General features: G+C 47.3%; 1 protein-coding gene across 2 annotated transcripts in view; it reads left to right on the top strand.

Annotated features, from left to right (window-relative positions):
* cars1 (cysteinyl-tRNA synthetase 1) overlaps nt 1-16,310 on the top strand; it is a 27,744-nt gene extending 11,434 nt beyond the window's left edge. For both annotated transcript variants that reach the window (XM_023951270.2, XM_023951268.2), the window contains 15 exons: nt 307-395; nt 470-591; nt 1,177-1,289; nt 1,479-1,607; nt 1,681-1,810; nt 5,048-5,151; nt 5,230-5,327; nt 5,931-6,120; nt 6,956-7,024; nt 7,318-7,399; nt 7,470-7,550; nt 8,118-8,185; nt 8,463-8,522; nt 11,340-11,423; nt 15,238-16,310. In XM_023951270.2, the coding sequence (XP_023807038.1) occupies nt 307-395; nt 470-591; nt 1,177-1,289; nt 1,479-1,607; nt 1,681-1,810; nt 5,048-5,151; nt 5,230-5,327; nt 5,931-6,120; nt 6,956-7,024; nt 7,318-7,399; nt 7,470-7,550; nt 8,118-8,185; nt 8,463-8,522; nt 11,340-11,423; nt 15,238-15,402 (1,584 nt within the window). In that variant the 3' untranslated portion in view covers nt 15,403-16,310. The remainder of the gene's footprint in view (nt 1-306; nt 396-469; nt 592-1,176; nt 1,290-1,478; nt 1,608-1,680; nt 1,811-5,047; nt 5,152-5,229; nt 5,328-5,930; nt 6,121-6,955; nt 7,025-7,317; nt 7,400-7,469; nt 7,551-8,117; nt 8,186-8,462; nt 8,523-11,339; nt 11,424-15,237) is intronic.

The raw sequence follows: 16,310 nt of genomic DNA, 5'->3' as shown, positions 1-16,310 counted from the left end.
GCATCTGCAGATGTTCTGCTGATGCTCTGCTGATGCTCTGCAGATGCTCTGCAGATGTTCTGCTGATGTTCTGCTGATGTTCTGCAGATGCTCTGCAGATGTTCTGCAGATGTTCTGCTGATGTTCTGCAGATGTTCTGCTGATGCTCTGCTGATGCTCTGCAGATGCTCTGCAGATGCTCTGCAGATGCTCTGCAGATGCTCTGCAGATGTTCTGCTGATGTTCTGCAGATGCTCTGCAGATGTTCTGCTGATGTTCTGCTGATGTTCTGCTGATGCTCCTCTGACGTTCCTCTGTGTCCTCCAGGTTCTCCCTCCAGATGTCCTGACGCGTGTCAGCGAATACGTCCCTGAGATTGTGGAGTTTGTAAAGACCATCGTCTCCAACGGTTACGGGTCAGGAGGAACCCTCCTTGTCTTTCTCAGCTTCTCCAGCAGTTTCTGGAGGTCTGCCTATGTGGTGTTTGCAGGTACGAGTCCAACGGTTCCGTTTACTTCGACACCGCCAAGTTTGAAGCGAGTCCCCAACACTCGTACGGCAAACTGGTTCCAGAGGCAGTGGGCGATCAGAAAGCTCTACAGGAGGGAGAAGGTACGTCTGCGTTTGGCTGCCGTCTCTGAGTTCTTCAGAGGCAGAGGATCCAAACGGAAAGAGGCAACATTTTAGCTTCTCCCGGTAGGATCTTCTCTAGCTCAGGCGGTTAAGCAGGTCAGCCAATGATCGAAGGATCGGCGGCTCGATCCCCGCTCATTCTGCCCCGGGGCAGCTGTGGTACATCAGTAGTTACCATCTCCAAGAATGAATGAAGGACGGACAGACTGGAAGAGCTCTGGAAAAGAGCAGATAAATCCAATCCATCATTATTAATTATTATTATTCTGAAAAATGACCAGCACGTTCTATACCAGTGAGTACTCAGCAGTGAGGGGGGGCAGCGCCTTCAGGGTTCCGTTTTATGCTCTTGCTCTTGCTAACCGCCTTTGTTTGTGTTTGTTTGTGTACAATCTTAAAAACAAAATCCTCCAAGTGTTCTAACTTTAGGAAAGTAAGACACGTTTTCTCAAACCAAGGTTTTTTGACCTTTGAAATTCTTTCTATTGTTTGTATTTTTCTTGCATGACAGAAAGTAAGCCCTGATTCTGGTCCTAAGATGGTTTCTGTCCGTCGTGTCCTCAGGCGACCTGAGCGTCTCTGCAGACCGGCTCACTGAGAAGAAGTCTCAGAACGACTTTGCTCTGTGGAAAGCCTCCAAACCCGGGGAGCCGTCCTGGGACTCTCCGTGGGGAAAGGTGAGCTGTCCTGCTGGACTCAGGCCGGACCGGGACCACTGCTACTTTGTAAAGTTCTGACGGTCTGGTCCCTCTGGTGTTTCTTCTAGTCTGATGTTCTTTCACTGGCTGGTTGAATGCTTGTAGAATCTGTGCATGTTTGTTGATTAATGATGGTTTAGTGGAATGAAGGAACCGTTTTTGGATCAGGGCCGTCCAGGCTGGCACATCGAGTGCTCGGCCATGGCCGGGTCCATTCTGGGCGAGTCCATGGACATCCACGGCGGCGGGTTTGACCTGCGCTTCCCTCATCACGACAATGAGCTGGCTCAGTCCGAGGTCAGATTCCCTCCCGTCATGCTGCCGGTTTTACAGAGCGACAGACGCTGATCGCCCGGTCCGTCCTCCACAGGCCTTCTTTGAGAACGACCACTGGGTGCGCTACTTCCTGCACACGGGTCACCTGACCATCGCAGGATGCAAGATGTCCAAGTCTCTGAAGAACTTCATCACAATAAAGGACGCGTTAGCCAAGAACACAGGTGAGTGGGAGCGCCGTCCTCTCACAGACCGCCATGACCACTGACTGAGCGCCGCGGTGGCAGCGACTGGTTCAAAGATGGTTCTGCAACCTGTTCAGCCTCATCAACCCAAACAAAGAGATAAACGTCCTTCAGGTTTTCACAGCTGGTCGTTTAAAATCTTCCAGTGGTCTAAATGCAGAAGTTCAGACTCTCTGGTGCCTCAGCTGTCAGACAGAGAAATGTTTATGAGCCCAGCAAAGAACAGTGGATGCAGAGCTCAACGCTGCGATCCTGAACCTTCATGTCTTTCTGTCCACAAAGTGTACGTCAGGATTTTTGAATGTTGAACATCTCCATCCAGTGTCACGTCTGATCCACCGCTGCACGCCGCGCTCCGCTAAAGCATTTCTGCTGCAGAACCTCAGTAACCACAGAAGCTGCAGATCCTCCTCGTGAAGGATCCAGCGGATGCTCCTCATGAAGGATCCAGCGGATCCTACTCTTGAAGGATCCAGCTGATCCTCCTCATGAATGATCCAGCGGATCCTCCTTTTGAAGGATCCAGCGGATCCTCCTCATGAAGGATCCAGCGGATCCTCCTCTTGAAGGATCCAGCGGATCCTCCTCTTGAAGGATCCAGCGGATGCTCCTCATGAAGGATCCAGCGGATGCTCCTCATGAAGGATCCAGCGGATCCTACTCTTGAAGGATCCAGCTGATCCTCCTCATGAATGATCCAGCAGATCCTCCTTTTGAAGGATCCAGCGGATCCTCCTCATGAAGGATCCAGCGGATCCTCCTCTTGAAGGATCCAGCGGATGCTCCTCATGAAGGATCCAGCGGATGCTCCTCATGAAGGATCCAGCGGATCCTACTCTTGAAGGATCCAGCTGATCCTCCTCATGAAGGATCCAGCTGATCCTCCTCTTGAAGGATCCAGGGGATCCTCCTCATGAAGGATCCAGGGGATCCTCCTCATGAAGGATCCAGCGGATCCTCCTCATGAAGGATCCAGCGGATCCTCCTCATGAAGGATCCAGCTGATCCTCCTCATGAAGGATCCAGCGGATCCTCCTCTTGAATGATCCAGCGGATGCTCCTCATGAAGGATCCAGCGGATCCTCCTCATGAAGGATCCAGCGGATCCTCCTCATGAAGGATCCAGCTGATCCTCCTCATGAAGGATCCAGCGGATCCTCCTCTTGAAGGATCCAGCGGATGCTCCTCATGAAGGATCCAGCGGATGCTCCTCATGAAGGATCCAGCGGATCCTACTCTTGAAGGATCCAGCTGATCCTCCTCATGAAGGATCCAGCTGATCCTCCTCATGAAGGATCCAGCGGATCCTACTCTTGAAGGATCCAGCTGATCCTCCTCATGAATGATCCAGCAGATCCTCCTCTTGACGGATCCAGCGGATCCTCCTCATGAAGGATCCAGCGGATCCTCCTCATGAAGGATCCAGCGGATCCTCCTCATGAAGGATCCAGCGGATCCTCATCATGAAAGATCCAGCGGATCCTCATCATGAAGGATCCAGCGGATCCTCCTCTTGAAGGATCCAGCGGATGCTCCTCATGAAGGATCCAGCGGATGCTCCTCATGAAGGATCCAGCGGATCCTACTCTTGAAGGATCCAGCTGATCCTCCTCATGAAGGATCCAGCTGATCCTCCTCATGAAGGATCCAGGGGATCCTCCTCATGAAGGATCCAGCTGATCCTCCTCATGAAGGATCCAGCGGATCCTCATGAAGGATCCAGCGGATCCTCATCATGAAGGATCCAGCTGATCCTCCTCATGAATGATCCAGCGGATCCTCTTCTTGAATGATCCAGTGGATGCTCCTCATGATCGATCCAGCGGATCCTCCTCATGAAGGATCCAGCTGATCCTCCTCATGAAGGATCCAGCGGATCCTCCTCTTGAAGGATCCAGCGGATGCTCCTCATGAAGGATCCAGCGGATCCTACTCTTGAAGGATCCAGCTGATCCTCTTCATGAAGGATCCAGCTGATCCTCCTCATGAAGGATCCAGCGGATCCTACTCTTGAAGGATCCAGCTGATCCTCCTCATGAATGATCCAGCAGATCCTCCTCTTGAAGGATCCAGCGGATCCTCCTCATGAAGGATCCAGCGGATCCTCTTCATGAAGGATCCAGCGGATCCTCCTCATGAAGGATCCAGCGGATCCTCATCATGAAAGATCCAGCGGATCCTCATCATGAAGGATCCAGCGGATCCTCCTCATGAAGGATCCAGCGGATCCTCCTCTTGAAGGATCCTCCTTTTAAAGGATCCACTCTCAGCACCTGATCAAGTGTCTTTTAGAGCCTCCGTGTCCCTTCAGCCTCATGAACTTCACAGCATGGAGGACCGTCTTCCCTCGTTACATGACGCTTCATGGAGTCATATTTATGCCACTACGTTGCACACAAAACCTTTGAATTTGCACATTTTTTATTTTTGCCTTCAAAAACATTTTTTAATTTTTTGCTTTAAAAAAAGAAAAATCAAAGATGGGAATAAAACAAGATGAGACACAACGCCTGCGAGAAACCTTTGTTTTTGCAAACGCACAAAACATTTTCTCAAAAGCAAAAAAAATAAATTTGAAAGCAAATATTTAATATTTTCATGTACAACTTAGACGGTTTTGTGTGCAGCGTGTTGACATCAATATCACTCCGTAACGGTTCTCCTTTGGCGGTCTCGCTGTTTCATTCATTTTTTAGGAGTACATTGCGTGCCCCCCCCCCTTCAGTGCATTGTGTTCTGCGTCCTGATTGGCTGTTGACCGTGTCAATCAGTCTCCTGTACAGAATCTGTTCAGTTTAGCCACATTTCCATAAATCTTTGATCATGATGAGTGACGGTTTGAACTTTGAGAGAAAAGTGTGAAAATGTTCCTGTTTGTCTGAGAAAAGTGGAAAAGTGTTTAGGCAGGAGTTTTCCCGCCTTAAAACATCTGTAATCCTACTTCAGGAGTTTTAATGTAACTCCTGGCCTCAACAACAGAAGGAGAAATGAAAGGACGTTTCTTTAATTAGCAAATGGGCGGGACTAACCCCTCTGTCAGTTATTTGCACATGCACCGAAATGTCATGACACATGTCAATCAAAAGACCACGCCCCCATTCTAACCCTCATACTTCAGCTGTCTGGCGCCTTGGAACAGGGTGGTGCTGGGACCCCCTACCTGCTACCTTTACGTGATCCGGCTCCAGTTCATGAAGTGTTGCTGTCTCCCTGCAGCTCGTCAGCTCCGGCTGGCTTTTCTGATGCATTCCTGGAAAGACACCCTGGACTACTCGTCCAACACCATGGAGTCGGCCATCCAGTACGAGAAGTTCATGAACGTAGGTGGCGTCACTCCCAGCATACGGTCTAGCCGGTTGGACCAACCGCTGAGTGTCTTTTCCTTTCCCAACCGTCAGGAGTTCTTCCTGAACGTGAAAGACATCCTCCGCGCTCCGACCGACCTCACGGGGCGCTTTGAGAAGTGGGAGGCAGCAGAGGTGGAGCTCAACAACAGGTTTGGAAAAATGAGCAAACGTTCCTCAAGCAACTGCATAGAATCGGTTTCCAACCTCCAAATAATCAGAAAGATTGATCCATTGTTTTATTTGCTAAATAAGACAAAGCACACATTTGAACATGAAAAGAACTTGTGTCTGTTGAATGAAGTGTCAGGGCAGATGAACTCTGACCTCACCTGCAGAATAAACTGGATCCACCATAATGACTACAGTTTTAGCTCCACCCCCTTTAGCAATGTTCCAAAACAAAAGGCATTTAGGGAGTTTCCAATTGATTTTGGGTGGAATACTTGAAGCAATTGTCGTGTAGATTTACCCAAACATAAAAAAATACTTTTAATGTTGTTGTTAAAAAAAATTTGGATCTAATGATCGACTGATGAACGTTCTCTGCTTTTGCCTGATATTACATTATAGCAGGGGTCTGCAGGGGTCTGCAACTTTCTACACTAAAAGAGTACAGTTTTGTACTGTAGGTTGTAGAAAAATACGCTTATGATTTAACGCCATTAAGACATGAACATACTAAATAAATGACTGTTTTGGTGGAAAACCTTTCATAGAAACAATAAATGTGACTTCTTTCCGTGCCGCTGCAGCTTCTGCAGCAGGAAGGCCGCCGTCCACCAGGCTCTGTGCGACAACGTGGACACCCGCAGCGCCATGGAGGAGATGAGGGTGCTGGTCGGTCACAGCAACAGCTACATCGCCGGCAGGAAGGCCGCCAAGCTAAGGCCCAACCGCACACTGCTGGAGAGCATCGCCGCCTACCTCACCAGCATGCTGAGGGTGAGCCGCTGTGACATCACTGACCACAAGATCTGTGCATGGGAACCAGGGAAATGAGCCAAAAAGGGGTTTTCCTTTCATTTTCACTTTCATCACTTTATCCGGAGTTTACATCACAAACACCATCAATGGTTTCAATGCGCCGTACGGGGGAGTGGCCCGTACCGGCAAAGTGGCCCGTACGGGTGAGGTGACCCGTACGGGTGAGGTGGCCCATACGGGGGAGTGACCTGTACGGGGGAGTGACCCGTACGGGGGAGTGACCCGTACGGGGGAGTGACCCGTACGGGGGAGTGACTGCAGGTTTTTGGGATGCCTTATCCATCATCACAGAAAGGTGCACCTGCATCTCAAAGAGAGTGGATGTGTGTCTTGCAGGTTCCTTGAGGCTCGCACGGCCACCTTTAGGAATGTCATGATATTGGAACGTACCATTGTTGTGCGTGTGGTTCGTGTATTGTGAAGTATTTGTAAGCCCTATGGAAGTTACACGTCGGGGTGACGTCGTACGGCGTCCATACGCCACTCTTATTAAGGTGCGAATTCTGGCTCCTTACTGACGGAGTGTGATGCATTAGTGCACATAGTAACCCCACAGGACGTGCACATAAACTAGACTCTGATTTCTAACAGTCGGGCTGCAGAAAGGAGCGTGCACGTGTCACGTGAACAGCCCTAACTGGCGTCCTGCTCAGGCTGCAGGATGTGGGGGTTGAAAAGAAAATGCGTCTCAGCCAAAGTGTTGTTTTAGTGTTGACTACTTTCCTCCTGCACAGTAGACGTGTCTTCTGTTGGAGGGTTTCCCCTGAAACATGGCTTTGTTTGCTTCTTGTAGGTTTTCGGTGCTATTGAAGGATCTGAGCCCATCGGGTTTCCTGTTGGAGGACAGGCTCAAAGTGTGGATGTAAGTCGATGTTATTTTCTGATTCTGCTGGACTCTTTGAAGAAAAACTCTTGAAAATTCTTCCTTTTTGCTGTCAACATTTGTTAAATGTTTCAGTTTTAGGAAATATTTTAGCCATATTTAGTTTTTCAGCTTCTTCCTTTATTGTCCTTATGTGGCAGGAAATACTGTTTTCCTGCTCCTATAAGTCAGATCTGGATCTTTCTGGATGGCCCAAACGGTTCTGAACCACATCAGTTTAAATAACCGTTTGTGCCGATCACACTGCAGAACGTTTTCTCTGATCTCTGCAGCTGGAAGGCGCGGTGATGCCGTACCTCACCGTTCTGTCGGACTTTAGAGAAAAGGTCCGGAAAATCGCCCGGGAACAGAAAGGCAGGAGATCTTCACTCAAACAAAGGTTCTGGTTGCATTGTATTTGGGTCTAATTGGATCTGTGTTTCAGTAACCCAGCTGCTGCAGCTCTGTGACGTTGTCCGGGACGACACGCTACCAGAACTGGGGGTCCGACTGGAGGATCACGAAGGTAACGCCGTTTTTACTTGAGTATTGGTTGAAATTGGTTATAATAATTTTAATTCTTAAATACTTTTAAAGTTTGCATTTTTGAAAACATATTAGTTCTACGTTAGAAGAAGACCAAGAACAAAGAAGTCATCCCAGTAAGTTACTTTCAGTTTAGAAGAAAATGTCTGAAGTCATCAAAGGAAATACGGCTTTAAGGAGGTTGAGGAGAAACGAACAGCAGCTGGTGGATGTTCTTAAACCCCCGTGGGACGCGCTTCCTTGTGTAACCCAATTCCACAAAACATTGGGGCAGCGTGGACGCCCCTGGATCACTGTGGAAACGTGGACGCCGCTGGGGCAGCTGGAACACTGCAAACAATCCGAGGGCCGATCACTTATGTTTAATCCATAAAAGTGTCATCCTTATTGCTCAGGTTTTATTCACAAGAGTTTGAGCAAAAACGTGTATTTTAAAAATATGGCATGGGAGTCGTGAAGGTGAAAAGAACAGTTCAGTTTTACGTTGAAATGATGTCGGTCAGGTGAAGTGATGTACAAACCATGAGGAAGTTCTTTGTGTTTTCAGGTCTCCCCACTGTGGTGAAGCTGGTGGATAGAGAGACATTATTGAAAGAGAGAGAGGAGAAGAAAAAGGTAGGATGTTATGTGGGATGGTTATCTATCCCAGATAAAGTCCAGTTTTCAATGTTGCTAAATACATTGTGTTGATGTTCCACCTGATTTCAGTGACATTGGCAAATTATTGACTTAATATAAATGAAAACAAAGAGTGGAGGTGTGGATGTTGAACCAAAGCTTTATGGGAGCTTTAAAAACCATAAGCAGACATTTGTCATTAAAAGCCACTAGAAAAAGAACAAACACAAGTTTTCCTGTCCCATAACTTCTGCCTTTAACCGTTTTGCAACAGCTGGAAGAAGAAAAGAAAAAGAAAAAAGAAGAAGCTGCCCGGAAGAAACAGGAGCAGGAGGTTGGTGTGAAGCGAGCAAATGTTGGTGTGAAGCAAGTGTGCGAATTAATGTTGGTGTGAAGCGAGTTTGCGATTAAATGTTGCGGTGAATCGAGTGAATGTGGGTGTGAAGCGAGTGTGCGATTAGATGTCGGTGTGAAGCGAGTGTGCGATTAGATGTTGGTGTGAAGCAAGTGTGCGAATTAATGTTGGTGTGAAGCGAGTGTGCGATTAAATGTTGGGGTGAAGCGAGTGTGCGATTAAATGTTGCGGTGAATCGAGTGAATGTGGGTGTGAAGCGAGTGTGCGATTAAATGTCGGTGTGAAGCGAGTGTGCGATTAAATGTTGGGGTGAAGCGAGTGAATGTGGGTGTGAAGCGAGTGTGCGATTAAATGTCGGTGTGAAGCGAGTGTGCGATTAGATGTCGGTGTGAAGCGAGTGTGCGATTAGATGTTGGTGTGAAGCAAGTGTGCGAATTAATGTTGGTGTGAAGCGAGTGTGCGAATTAATGTTGGTGTGAAGCGAGTGTGCGATTAAATGTTGGGGTGAAGCGAGTGTGCGATTAAATGTTGCGGTGAATCGAGTGAATGTGGGTGTGAAGCGAGTGTGCGATTAGATGTTGGTGTGAAGCGAGTGTGCGAATTAATGTTGGTGTGAAGCGAGTGTGCGAATTAATGTTGGTGTGAAGCGAGTGTGCGATTAAATGTTGGGGTGAAGCGAGTGTGCGATTAAATGTTGCGGTGAATCGAGTGAATGTGGGTGTGAAGCGAGTGTGCGATTAAATGTTGGGGTGAAGCGAGTGAATGTGGGTGTGAAGCGAGTGTGCGATTAGATGTCGGTGTGAAGCGAGTGTGCGATTAAATGTTGGGGTGAAGCGAGTGTGCGATTAAATGTTGCGGTGAATCGAGTGAATGTGGGTGTGAAGTGAGTGTGCGATTAGATGTCGGTGTGAAGCGAGTGTGCGATTAAATGTTGGGGTGAAGCGAGTGAATGTGGGTGTGAAGCGAGTGTGCAATTAGATGTCAGCGTGAAGCGAGTGTGCGATTAGATGTCGGCGTGAAGCGAATGTGCGCTTAAAGGTTGCTGTGAAGCGAGCGTGCGATTAAAGGTTGCTGTGAAGCGAGTGTGCGCTTAAAGGTTGCTGTGAAGCGAATGTGCGCTTAAAGGTTGCTGTGAAGCGAGCATGCGATTAAAGGTTGCTGTGAAGCGAGTGTGCGCTTAAAGGTTGCTGTGAAGCGAGCGTGCGATTAGATGGCGGCGTGGAGCGAGCGTGCGATTAGATGTTGTGAAGCGAGCTTGCGATTAAATGTTGTTGTGAAGCGAGTGTGCGCTTAAAGGTTGCTGTGAAGCGAGCGTACGATTAGATGTCGGCGTGAAGCGAGCGTGCCAGTAGATGTTGTGAAGCGAGAGGCGCTTAAATGTTGTGAAGCCGGCAATTGTTTGTATGTATCGAGTGTGTTTAATTGTTTGTATGTATCGAGTGTGTTTAATTGTTTGTGTTTAGCGAGTGTGCGTTTAATTGTTTGTGTGAAGCGAGTGTGCGATTAGATGTTGGTGTGAAGCAAGTGTGCGAATTAATGTTGGTGTGAAGCGAGTGTGCGATTAAATGTTGGGGTGAAGCGAGTGTGCGATTAAATGTTGCGGTGAATCGAGTGGGTGTGAAGCGAGTGTGCGATTAAATGTCGGTGTGAAGCGAGTGTGCGATTAAATGTTGGGGTGAAGCGAGTGAATGTGGGTGTGAAGCGAGTGTGCGATTAGATGTCGGTGTGAAGCGAGTGTGCGATTAGATGTCGGTGTGAAGCGAGTGTGCGATTAGATGTCGGTGTGAAGCGAGTGTGCGATTAGATGTTGGTGTGAAGCGAGTGTGCGAATTAATGTTGGTGTGAAGCGAGTGTGCGAATTAATGTTGGTGTGAAGCGAGTGTGCGATTAAATGTTGGGGTGAAGCGAGTGTGCGATTAAATGTTGCGGTGAATCGAGTGAATGTGGGTGTGAAGCGAGTGTGCGATTAGATGTCGGTGTGAAGCGAGTGTGCGATTAAATGTTGGGGTGAAGCGAGTGAATGTGGGTGTGAAGCGAGTGTGCGATTAGATGTCGGTGTGAAGCGAGTGTGCGATTAAATGTTGGGGTGAAGCGAGTGTGCGATTAAATGTTGCGGTGAATCGAGTGAATGTGGGTGTGAAGTGAGTGTGCGATTAGATGTCGGTGTGAAGCGAGTGTGCGATTAAATGTTGGGGTGAAGCGAGTGAATGTGGGTGTGAAGCGAGTGTGCAATTAGATGTCAGCGTGAAGCGAGTGTGCGATTAGATGTCGGCGTGAAGCGAATGTGCGCTTAAAGGTTGCTGTGAAGCGAGCGTGCGATTAAAGGTTGCTGTGAAGCGAGTGTGCGCTTAAAGGTTGCTGTGAAGCGAATGTGCGCTTAAAGGTTGCTGTGAAGCGAGCATGCGATTAAAGGTTGCTGTGAAGCGAGTGTGCGCTTAAAGGTTGCTGTGAAGCGAGCGTGCGATTAGATGGCGGCGTGGAGCGAGCGTGCGATTAGATGTTGTGAAGCGAGCTTGCGATTAAATGTTGTTGTGAAGCGAGTGTGCGCTTAAAGGTTGCTGTGAAGCGAGCGTACGATTAGATGTCGGCGTGAAGCGAGCGTGCCAGTAGATGTTGTGAAGCGAGAGGCGCTTAAATGTTGTGAAGCCGGCAATTGTTTGTATGTATCGAGTGTGTTTAATTGTTTGTATGTATCGAGTGTGTTTAATTGTTTGTGTTTAGCGAGTGTGCGTTTAATTGTTTGTGTGTAGCGAGTGTGCGACACTGAGCCTCCGTAACCTGTGCTTCTCTGTCCAGATGGCCAAACTAGCCAAGATGAAGATCCCTCCATGCGACATGTTCCGCTCTGAAACCGACAAATACTCTCAATTTGATCAAACTGTACGTTCTTCCAAGCCTAAAATTGTTTGAATAGTTTTGATGTTCACCACCAAACTTGTCATTTAAATTCACGGTTTTCAATGTCGTACATTTGAATTCACTTTTAACATGCAATTTGCCCATTTGAACATCATTAGCTTTAAAGACTTTAACAATTAGCAGTTATTAATTTTAACTTGTCACATACGTCAGCATTTCATTTTTTTTTTATTATTCACACATATTTCCGTGCGAGCAGCAATAAAAGAGATGGAAATTCACCTTGGCCACACGTAACACGTGCAGCTAAGATGCACATTGCTGCATCGCCCGCACGTGTTATAAGTGCGTGTCACGCTCCTTGCTGTGTGAAACGTGTTCTCCTCTTTGATCTGCCGTGGAGGAACGGTGAGCCGCACTCAGGACATATTTGGGGGTTGAACATAACTGGAGCCGTAATCCTAACCTTAAGCTTTCCTCTGGTTCCATGCAGAAAAAGTTCAGCTCTGGCTGCACATACTTAGAAAATGACATCTTTACATATACCATGACATCTGGGATCGACATTAGCGTGTAACTTGCTTACACACAAACTACAATCTAGCAGTCGTCATATTACACGCTAGCTCATTAACTTTTGTCTTTCACATTTAAAGACATCCACTTCTAGATGGTACATGCTAACAATCACTCATTTTTACCTCAGTAGCCTATATCCTAATTTCTAAATATGTTACATGCTAAGTTTAAATTTATTTTAGTGTGTTAGAAAGTCATTAAGTTTTAACTTGTTGCCTCTTAACAAGCTAACAGTTACTGACCTGCATATGTGACACGGCAACAGTTACTGACCTGCCCATGTAACACGCCAACAGTTACTGACCCACAAATGTAACACACCAACAGTTACTGACCTGCATATGTAACACGCCAACAGTTACTGACCTGCATATGTAACACGCCAGCAGTTACTGACCTACATATGTAACACGCCAACAGTTACTGACCTGCACATGTAACAGGCCAACAGTTACTGACCTTCTCATGTAACATGCCAACAGTTACTGACCTGCTCATGTAACACGCCAACAGTTACTGACCTGCAGATGTAACACGCCAACAGTTACTGATCTGCATATGTAACACGCCAACAGTTACTGACCTGCACATGTAACATGCCAACCGTTACTGACCTGCACATGTAACATGCCAACAGTTACTGACCTGCACATGTAACACGCCAACAGTTACTGACCTGCTCATGTAACATGCCAACAGTTACTGTTCTGGTCATGTAACATGCAAACAGTTACTGACCTGCTCATGTAACACGCCAACATCTACTGACCTGCATATGTAACACGCCAACAGTAACTGACCTGCACATGTAACACGCCAACAGTTACTGACCTGCTCATGTAACACGCCAACAGTTACTGACCTGCATATGTAACACGCCAACAGTTACTGACCTGCTCATGTAACACGCCAACAGTTACTGATCTGGTCATGTAACATGCAAACAGTTACTGACCTGCTCATGTAACACGCCAACATCTACTGACCTGCATATGTAACACGCCAACAGTAACTGACCTGCACATGTAACACGCCAACAGTTACTGACCTGCTCATGTAACACGCCAACAGTTACTGACCTGCATATGTAACACGCCAACAGTTAATGACCTGCTCATGTAACATGCCAACAGTTACTGACCTGCATATGTAACACGCCAACAGTTACTGACCTGCAGATGTAACACGCCAACAGTTACTGACCTGCACATGTAACACGCCAACAGTTACTGACCTGCACATGTAACACGCCAACAGTTACTGACCTGCTCATGTAACACGCCAACAGTTACTGACCTGCACATGTAACACGCCAACAGTTACTGACCTGCTCATGTAACACGCCAACAGTTACTGACCTGCACATGTAACACGCCAACAGTTACTGACCTGCTCATGTAACACGCCAACAGTTACTGACCTGCACATGTAACACGCCAACAGTTACTGACCTGCACATGTAACACGCCAACAGTTACTGACCTGCTCATGTAACACGCCAACAGTTACTGACCTGCACATGTAACACGCCAACAGTTACTGACCTGCTCATGTAACACGCCAACAGTTACTGACCTGCACATGTAACACGCCAACAGTTACTGACCTGCACATGTAACACGCCAACAGTTACTGACCTGCTCATGTAACACGCCAACAGTTACTGACCTTCTCATGTAACATGCCAACAGTTACTGACCTGCTCATGTAACACGCCAACAGTTACTGACCTGCAGATGTAACACGCCAACAGTTACTGACCTGCACATGTAACACGCCAACAGTTACTGACCTGCACATGTAACACGCCAACAGTTACTGACCTGCTCATGTAACACGCCAACATCTACTGACCTGCATATGTAACACGCCAACAGTTACTGACCTGCTCATGTAACACGCCAACAGTTACTGATCTGGTCATGTAACATGCAAACAGTTACTGACCTGCTCATGTAACACGCCAACATCTACTGACCTGCATATGTAACACGCCAACAGTAACTGACCTGCACATGTAACACGCCAACAGTTACTGACCTGCTCATGTAACAAGCCAACAGTTACTGACCTGCATATGTAACACGCCAACAGTTAATGACCTGCTCATGTAACATGCCAACAGTTACTGACCTGCATATGTAACACGCCAACAGTTACTGACCTGCAGATGTAACACGCCAACAGTTACTGACCTGCACATGTAACACGCCAACAGTTACTGACCTGCACATGTAACACGCCAACAGTTACTGACCTGCTCATGTAACACGCCAACAGTTACTGACCTGCACATGTAACACGCCAACAGTTACTGACCTGCTCATGTAACACGCCAACAGTTACTGACCTGCACATGTAACACGCCAACAGTTACTGACCTGCACATGTAACACGCCAACAGTTACTGACCTGCTCATGTAACACGCCAACAGTTACTGACCTGCACATGTAACACGCCAACAGTTACTGACCTGCTCATGTAACACGCCAACAGTTACTGACCTGCTCATGTAACACGCCAACAGTTACTGACCTGCTCATGTAACACGCCAACAGTTACTGACCCGCAGATGTAACACACCAACAGTTACTGACCTGCTCATGTAACATGCCAACAGTAACTGACCTTCACATGTAACACGCAAACAGTTGGTACCAAGTATCTGGATCGTCACCATGACAGACAACGGCCAGTAAGATAGACCCTCCAGATACTTCCCCAGGAGTCTGCCTTGCGGGGCTTCAGGCCAATGTCCCCCCATGGTCCTTAATACCTTATATGGTCGTCTTCACCAAATGGTGTCTTCTTCTGCTCCTGCCAGCCAGATCCTTTACAGCTTTGTTTTTCAGTGGAAATGACTGAATTGGTCCTTGAAACTCTCCCTAACTGGTTTTGTCTGGCTTGCAGCTCCTTGGATTCAATAAGTGGGTTAATTGAAGCCACATGTATTACACAATAAGTTAATAACCTTATAAAAGTACAAAAAGCCTTTATGTAGGATAACAAACCCTTCATTCAACATGTGAGCTGCTAACATGGAATTTACATGTGAAATACTAATTGATATTAACATATTACATGCTAGGTTGAATGAGCTGTAATTGGTTCCCTGTTTCAGGTGCATTGTCTCCATGTAACATGCTAGCTTTGACCTTAACATGACACATGCAGTTAGTTCTAAATGCCACATGGACCACTTTTATCGTGTATTAAGTTACTAGTCCTGGTGACTGGGCTTGTTTTTGTCTGCAGGGTTTTCCTACGCATGACGCTGAAGGGAAAGAGCTGAGCAAAGGACAAGCCAAAAAGCTGCGGAAGCTGTTTGAGGCTCAGGAAAAGCTGCACAGCGAGTATCTTCAGAGGATCCAGAACGGCGGACTGTCTGCCTTCCACACTGCACCAACAGCCACAGAATAAATGTTGGTAGATGTTGCTGCATCTGTGGGTTGGTTTGGATCTGGTCTTTCCAGGGTTTTCGCGGTGACTTTTTTTAAATGGAGAAAAAAATCTGGAATGGAGGAGAAACTCTTCTCAACCTTTTCTGCATCCCATGGGCCAGAACTCCTACTCTTCTCTTTCTTCATTGCAGCTGTCTGATGACATGAGACGTTCTGCAGCAGGAAGTAGCTTCCACCTTTGATTTCAGCCCTACGTAGCTCAGCTTTGTTGTTTGAAGATGTGCCGGTTCTTCTGCATCAGTTCAGAGGCGGGAGGAGCCGGGCTGCTCTTCCAACTTCCCATAATAACCGACTGATTATTTTCCATCATCAGGTGGCCAACAGGTTTTGTTCCATTCACTTCTTCTCATTGTTGAAATGTTGAAGGTTAGACTGAATGAAAGTGTCAGGCAGTAGGACCCAGAGGCTTCCTCCTGGTGATGTCACTCTGACATTTTCCATGTGCTTGCATCCTTTAATCCATTCCTTTATTTCTATGAAGATGTTGTAAACTTTGCATTGAAAGATCAAACTCCGTTCCTGAACACTTTGATGCCTCCAGCTGGTCAGAAATGTCCAGACGACATGTTTCTGTTTTCATGGAGGATTTTTAAGCTTCTGTTTCTATCCGGACATTTTACTGGAATTCCTCTAGCATCCTGCCGTCCAGGTTTGATGCGTTTAGACGGCTGCAGCTCTTTGGAACGTCTTCCCATGATGGGATGCCATCACTGAGGAGCAGCCCCTCGACCGTCAGAGGTTCCTCCGGAGCCGCCGGCGTCCACCAATGAAGTTAGCTGTGATGCCAGGGACTCCTCATAAGTGAATAATTGATGCTTCAAGGGAAGTTTGGCAGCATTTGAAACAATAAAGAGAAGGTTTTAAACA

Source organism: Oryzias latipes, chromosome 3 (genome assembly GCF_053564925.1).
Source record: "Oryzias latipes strain Hd-rR chromosome 3, Olatipes_Hd-rR_3.1".
NCBI classification, from domain to species: Eukaryota; Metazoa; Chordata; class Actinopteri; order Beloniformes; family Adrianichthyidae; genus Oryzias; species Oryzias latipes.
Note: the sequence above shows the minus strand (reverse complement) of the source record. Positions and strands in the feature narration are given on the sequence as shown.